We start from the raw sequence: 7,500 nt of genomic DNA, 5'->3' as shown, positions 1-7,500 counted from the left end.
ATCATATCAATGGCATGTCCAATGGTTTCAATAAAAAGAGAGAGCACAAGTCCGAGCATAGAGACAGAGAACGGTCTCACAAATCGGATCACAAAGACAAGGATAGGAGCAAGGAGAAAGAGAAGAATCACAAGAGCGAACACAGAGATAAGGATAAGGACAAGGACAGGCATAGACATAGTTCCAGTTCTGTAAAGGACAAGGAGAAACATGATAGCAGCGGTACGAAGGATAAAGACAAAGATAAAAAAAGCTCTTCTAGTAAGGATAAAGATAAGGAGCATAAGAGTAGCAGCAGTTTGTCCAACAAAGATAAAGACAAAAGCAAGGATCATCATCACAAATCAAGTTCAAGCTCTAAGAACAAAGACAGGTAAAATAAAAGAAGGAATGTTTTAAGCGAATTAATTGACATGTATTTTATTCAAGTTGCTAAATAATATTTGTTTTTGCAAATGTTCTTCCTTCCAGACATCACAACAGTTCTAAGGACAAGGATTCAAAGAGCAAAGATAAAGATAAGTACAGACATAATAGTTCCTTAAATTCTAGTTCGCGTGACAAAGACAAGGATCGAAATTTCTCGAAGGACAAGGAGAGAGATAGCAAAAAGCATTCATCCGAGAGAGACAAAGATAGACATTCCACTTCTCATTCTTCGGGCGATAAAGAGAAACATCGTTCGTCGGAGAAGGACAAAGACAAGCATAGAGAAAGCTCGTCCAGCAGCAAGGATAAGCAGCATCGTCATGAAAAAGATAAAGATCGCCACCGACACGAAAAGGACAAATGTAAGGAGTAATAAAAATAGAAATATGTCTGCATTCAAATATTCAATTTCAAATATCCTCTCCTTAATCGCTCGTGTTCGAATTGTAGCTAAACATCGTGACGAAAAGGAAAAAAGGGACAAGGATAAGGAAGAAATTAAAATAAAGGAAGAAACGGATGTGAAGCTGAATCATGCAACCAACGAAAGGTTTCATTATAACCTGGAAGTCAAGCCAGAGATAAAAGAAGTAAGCGATTTCGTTTTCGGAAAGATTAAAAAAAAAGAAAAATTGTGTAAAGAGCAAAATTTTTTTCTCAGGAACCTTTGACGCTAGAACTGGAAGATGATGACGACAGCGGTGGTGAGCGGCCGCTCTATATCAAAGAGGAGGACGATGACGAGGAAGTCGTTAAAGAAGACGCTAGTATGGACTCGACGGATGGAAACGATACCAGACTATCGGATCTTCACAACACGACTTTAAAGACAGAAGAGGATTCGGAAGAAGATAAACCATTAGTAAATTTCATTTTAATTATATCAATCGCGTGAATGTAGAAGAAAAAGAAAGTAATTGGAAATTATTTATTATGTTGATTTTTTTCAGTATTTTCTCTATCACAGTATAAATATTTTATATTATCACGTTTTTATGTATAAATTATTATTTTTATTTTTTTTTTTTTTTTTTTTTGTAATTTTAATGTATTGATTTAGTCTTTCAATTCAATTAAATATATATATATATATATATATATATATATATATATATATATATATTGATATGTATATCTGTATATGTAAATATATATATATATATATATCTACATACAGTCCTCGCGGTCGAAAGTGTCGCCGAGTGTAAAGAGGAAGATAGAGTCGGACGAAGATGAAGATGTACCACTGTCGGCGCGTAAGAAATCTAAAAAAGTGACTAGCTCCAAGACCAAGAAGAAGAAACGAAAACACGACGGGGACAACGACGATTCTGAAGCAGAGTCCGAAGAGGTATAGACACACATACACACACACACACACACACACACACACACACACACACACACACACACACACACACACACACACACACAACAAAATTTCTCTATTATATTTTTTACGAATCAACTTTGCAAAAAAACAAACTATGTGCCGAATTCACTTTATAGCATATTTGTTACAGAAGTCGAAGAAAAAATATGCAAAGGCAAAAGGAGAAAGCACGAGTCCAAGAAAAAAGAAGCAGGAAGAGGAGCAAGAAGTTTGGAAATGGTATAAATATTTTTAATTCGAAATTAGGCATTTCCTTTCTGCTCGACACTATTTTTCGTTTCAAGGTTGAAAAATTCTTTGCTTTAATCGATCAGGGCGGAATGCATTATAAAGTGCAATTACAAGTGCAAAATCGGTCATGTGACTATGTTCTTCCGATTTCCGAGTTGCGTTTCAAAATTTGCTCGTGAACTAGAGTTGCCACAGTTTGAGCGACCACAGTCGGGAATGCGTTCGGAAATTCTACTCTCCGTTTGATGAAGTAACGTTAAATTGACCAATCGAAACAAGAGAAGAAAAAATTTCTTTGTCCTCATTGGTCAATTAGACTGCGAGGAGATGTGTAATAAAACGTATATGCTCTTTACGGTACCTAACCTTGCTTAATAACATCTGTTCTCTCGGAACTCGGAACAAAATCGTGTCGTCGGAATTGCGAGTTTCTAGATATTGGATATTGTATGTCGCGCTCGAATAACTAACCGTAACCTAATCCAACCCAACCTAACCTAACCTAACTTGCATCTCCGTACGTCGTACCCCGTACCCGACACTTTGGTTCGGTTCGTACGTATCGTGTGTGAATCTTCCTTTATATAAAAAAAAAAAAAAAAATGTGAATGACGATAGAATATAATGAGGAGCTCTATAAAAAATATGATTTATTTTTTTATGAAATGCAACATCGGAAGCAGCTATAGTTATAGCTATAGTTATAGCTACAAGACAAGAAAATATCAAGCACTTGTAAGGTTAATTCGTGTGCAACAATGTTTTTAATGTTTTTATCTCTTACGATATATTATTGTATAACACATATTTATCTTGCGTCATAACAATCTCTCCACATTAGAATCATTTAGCAGTAATTTCGTATTTAACATTGTAATTGCTTTCTTCCCAGGTGGGAAGAGGAGAAGAAAAGCGACGGTACAAAATGGCATTTCTTGGAGCACAAAGGACCAGTGTTTGCGCCACCCTATGAACCATTGCCACCCACTGTAAAGTTCTATTACAATGGCAAGGAGATGAAGCTGAGTCAAGATACGGAGGAGGTTGCAACTTTTTATGCACGCATGCTGGATCATGACTACACGACCAAGGATGCGTTCAATAATAATTTCTTTCATGATTGGCGGGAGGTGATGACTGAATCGGAACGCGCCAAGATTACCGATCTATTCAAGTGTAACTTTAAAGAGATGCACACATACTTCTTGCAAAAGAGCGAGGAACGCAAGGCCATGACGAAAGAGGAGAAGCAGAAGATTAAAGAAAAGAATGAGGAAATTCAGAAGGAATACGGCTTCTGCACCATCGACGGTCACAAGGAGAAGATCGGTAATTTCAAGATTGAGCCGCCTGGCTTGTTCAGAGGTCGCGGCGAGCATCCTAAGATGGGCAAGTTAAAGAAGCGTGTAATACCAGAGGATGTGCTTATCAATTGTTCGAAAGACTCAAATATACCAAAACCGCCAACCGGCCACAAGTGGAAAGAGGTGCGACACGATCCCAACGTTACATGGCTCGCGTCTTGGACGGAGAATATTCAGGGTCAAGTAAAATATGTGATGCTAAATCCGTCCAGCAAACTCAAGGGCGAAAAGGACTGGCAAAAGTACGAGACCGCGCGGAAATTGGCACAGTCGATCGACAAGATTCGTGCAGAGTATCGGGAGGATTGGAAGAGCAAAGAGATGCGTATTAGGCAGCGTGCTGTCGCCCTGTATTTTATCGACAAGCTGGCGCTCAGAGCCGGTAACGAAAAGGATGAAGATCAGGCGGATACCGTAGGTTGTTGCTCGTTGCGAGTAGAGCACATTCAGTTGCATGAGCAGAAGGACGGCAAGGAATACGTCGTTGTGTTTGATTTCTTAGGTAAATGCTCTTGTCGAGGAACTCGAGAAATTATTATTATACATGTACAATTAACACAATTATATCTTTTAATCTTCATATCACACATAACACACACACACACACACCACACACACACACACACACACACACACACACACACACACACACACACACACACACACACACACACACACATACACATAGATATATATATTAAGAACTAATTGTGCAATATATTATAAGAGAAACAGTTTATTTATGCACATGTACGCTACGTACGCACACTCGCACGTAGGATTTTAATTTTAGTAATGTATACTTTATGAATGAATTTGAAATCAATTCTTTAAAAGTGCTAAAACAGTTGACAGTTTTTGAATTATAAGCAATTAAAACTTTTTATATCACAAAGAGACAGTGCGTGCGTGCATGTACTTTGTGTGCAGGATATATGTATAATTGTGCAAAAAGGACCATTTTATTTTTTATATTTTATTTATAATATAAAGTAAAACATAAACTTTCTCTTGTATATATTTTGTATTTTGTTGTGTCTTATTTTTTTTTTTTTTTTTTTTTTTTTTTTTTTTTCGATTTCATGTAACGTTTACGAAAATAACTTTACAGGTAAAGATTCTATACGATATTACAACGAAGTGCCGGTGGAAAAGCGCGTCTTTAAGAACTTGCAACTCTTTATGGAGAATAAATCACCAGGAGATGATCTGTTCGATCGTCTCAATACTACTGTGATGAACAAACACTTGAACGAGTTAATGGAAGGTCTCACCGCCAAAGTGTTCAGAACTTACAACGCGTCATGGACGTTGCAGCAGCAACTTGATAAACTGACTGATCCGAACGACACGGAGGCGGAAAAGATTCTTTCGTACAATCGAGCTAATCGCGCGGTCGCTATATTATGTAATCATCAGCGTTCCGTGCCAAAAACGCACGCGAAATCCATGGAAAACCTCAAGGCTAAAATTGATGCGAAGAAAGAAGCGATAGCCGAGTGTGAGTTGCAAGTGAAGGACGCCAAACGGGATGCTAAACACGGCTCAGTGAAGGAGAAAGTGTAGGTTATTTTTTTATTTATTATAATCTCTAAGACATTGCGTATATTGCATAGACGCGTATGAAACATAAATTTCTACCTATATTATAATTTATACACGCGCGCGCACCTTCTTCCTCCTTACACAACACTCTCTATTGCAATATGCAACTGATAAACTTCATGTTTAGTATAATTTAATAAGTTTTATGTTTTGGCAAAATCTATCAAAATAAATAAGGTTTTTTTTAATGCGACCACTCATGTTCATCATCGATAATAGGAAAATACGCCGAAAACCCTCTTTTTTAGTGAAATTTGTGAAATTAATAAATGAAGCTGTAAATCTTGGTTAATCGTCGTAAGGTCTATTTTCGCCTAACCTGAAAGTGCAGGACACGTGTAAATTATTTGTACACAAGATAACGGGGAGGAAAAAAAATAGTTTTCAGGGTATTTTACTAATCTATATTATCGAACACGAGTGATTGCATTCAAAATACTTATTTATTTCAATGTATTTCGTAAGAATTTAAACTCGATTATTTGTCGCCATTTGTCTGACACCATGATTCAACATGTATAGAGAAGCCTTAAATAAATTTTTTCTTTGGATATATATTTTCTTCTTTCTTTAAATATAACGCGGCTTGCGCATATATGTGTAAATATAGGTGTAAATGTGTTTGCATTGTGAATATATTGTTTGTTATTATTGCTGTTACAGAACATATGAAAAGAAGAAAAAACAATTGGAAAGATTGAAGGAACAATTGACAAAGTTGGAAGTCCAGGCAACAGACCGAGAAGAAAACAAAGAGATCGCGTTAGGGACTTCTAAGCTGAACTATCTTGATCCAAGAATTTCCGTTGCATGGTAAAAACAAACATTTTATATTTTTGTTTATGTTTACATTTCTAATTTTGTACATTAGTTTTTTTTGTTATTTTATATTTTACTTTATTGTACATTTCTATACACATCTACACACGCGCGCGCGCATAATATACATTAAAAATAGTAAATTATATAATTTAACTAATAAATTTTCTTCTTTAATATTATCCTGATATTTGTTTAGTACTGTTTCGTATTTGTTTTTACGTTTTATTTTCTACGATTCTACAAATATTTACTTTTATTTCAGGTGTAAGAAACATAATGTACCTATCGAGAAGATTTACAACAAGACTCAGAGGGACAAGTTTCGATGGGCGATAGATATGGCAGGTCCTGATTATGTGTTTTAACTGTGCGAGTCATTTACGTCGCCTGATTGTCTACAAAAAGAAGACATCTTCTATTGACAATGTATCTAGTGAATTTTATGTTGTAACGAGAAACTGGGAGACTTGGAAAAAAAAAAAGAAAAAAAGAAAAGAAAAAAACAAAAAGTGCGTGCATGCATGCGTGTGCGGACGTGTGTGTGCGTGTGTTGTGTGTATGCGTATGCGTGCATGTATGGGAAAAACATTTTTTACATTTACGAAATATAAATGTGAGAAAGTGTGTCGCGAACATATTTTCTGTAGGATGGTGTATGGCACGCGTGCATTAAATCATGAGGGATGAGAAGCGCGACTATATACCTAATGATGTAATTAAATGCGGAATATAAACCCGCCAATCTTCGAGTCAATCATACGCGCTTGTTTTGGAAAATTGTGTTTCAGCCACGTCCGGCTAGCTTGTTCGTCTATGTGCTACTTCGTGCATATGTACAGTACTCGGATGTAAAATCGACAAGAATAAGCAGGAGAAAATTGCAAATAGATTTCAAGTGAAAGCGCGAGGAGAGCTTTGATTTGATTTTGTTTAGATAGAAATTTATTCTGAACATGTATGAGATTAGGAAAGTTGCACTCCAAATTTGTGCTAAAAAGCGTTTAAATTCATAGGCATGCAGGTATATGCAGCAGCGATTAATGCAGCTGCAAAAAGTGCGAAATAGTTTAATGTATCTTGCGCTAACTTTGGCATGCCATGGAGTATGTACAACAAGATATAGGTGCGCTGTTGTACATATATAGGAGATATTCATGCGAGTGAGACGGGGGACACAATTTATAATATATATTAAGGAGAAAAAAAAAGAAAACAACTATTGCGGATGAGGCAGCTGATAAATTTTATATTCTCTTAAAGCGTATATACGCGCGCGTATACATACACATAATTGTTTCTTTCATAAATGTATGATAATATCGTTCATCAAATAGCACATTTACATTTTACAATACCGTATATGACGACGATATTATATGTATGTAGGGTATATTCGATATTGTGCACATTTTTGATATAAATGGAAAAGCAGAAGATAGTAGATTTTCGCGGGATCGAGATTCGTCCATCCTCCCACCCTCACCTCCACCCTCTCCCCTCACCCTCCCTTCTCCCCTCATGAATAGTATAAAATAGCGAAATTTATATTTAAATGACTTGTCGCAAATGACTTTAGCAAATTTATGCTTTATAAAAGGTGATATCTCTAAGCTATAAAAATAAACGAAAAATATGTCCTATCCTTAAATTTTTTAG

At 36.2% G+C, this 7,500-nt stretch overlaps 1 protein-coding gene across 4 annotated transcripts in view; it reads left to right on the top strand.

Annotated features, from left to right (window-relative positions):
* Nucleotides 1-7,232, top strand: part of Top1 (DNA topoisomerase 1) — a 9,118-nt gene extending 1,886 nt beyond the window's left edge. For 2 of the 4 annotated variants that reach the window (XM_072906754.1, XM_072906753.1), the window contains 10 exons: nt 1-373; nt 472-791; nt 880-1,019; nt 1,091-1,291; nt 1,607-1,780; nt 1,953-2,041; nt 2,946-3,919; nt 4,529-4,979; nt 5,686-5,835; nt 6,107-7,232. In XM_072906754.1, coding sequence (XP_072762855.1) covers nt 1-373; nt 472-791; nt 880-1,019; nt 1,091-1,291; nt 1,607-1,780; nt 1,953-2,041; nt 2,946-3,919; nt 4,529-4,979; nt 5,686-5,835; nt 6,107-6,209 — 2,975 coding nt within the window. In that variant the 3' untranslated portion in view covers nt 6,210-7,232. Of the gene's footprint in view, nt 374-471; nt 792-879; nt 1,020-1,090; nt 1,292-1,606; nt 1,781-1,952; nt 2,042-2,120; nt 2,794-2,945; nt 3,920-4,528; nt 4,980-5,685; nt 5,836-6,106 lie in introns of those variants that run through there. The other 2 variants (XM_072906755.1, XM_072906756.1) reach the window with 2 other exon arrangements.
* Nucleotides 7,233-7,500: the final 268 nt, after the last annotated feature.

This window comes from Anoplolepis gracilipes, chromosome 15 (assembly GCF_047496725.1).
Source record: "Anoplolepis gracilipes chromosome 15, ASM4749672v1, whole genome shotgun sequence".
NCBI classification, from domain to species: Eukaryota; Metazoa; Arthropoda; class Insecta; order Hymenoptera; family Formicidae; genus Anoplolepis; species Anoplolepis gracilipes.
Note: the sequence above shows the minus strand (reverse complement) of the source record. Positions and strands in the feature narration are given on the sequence as shown.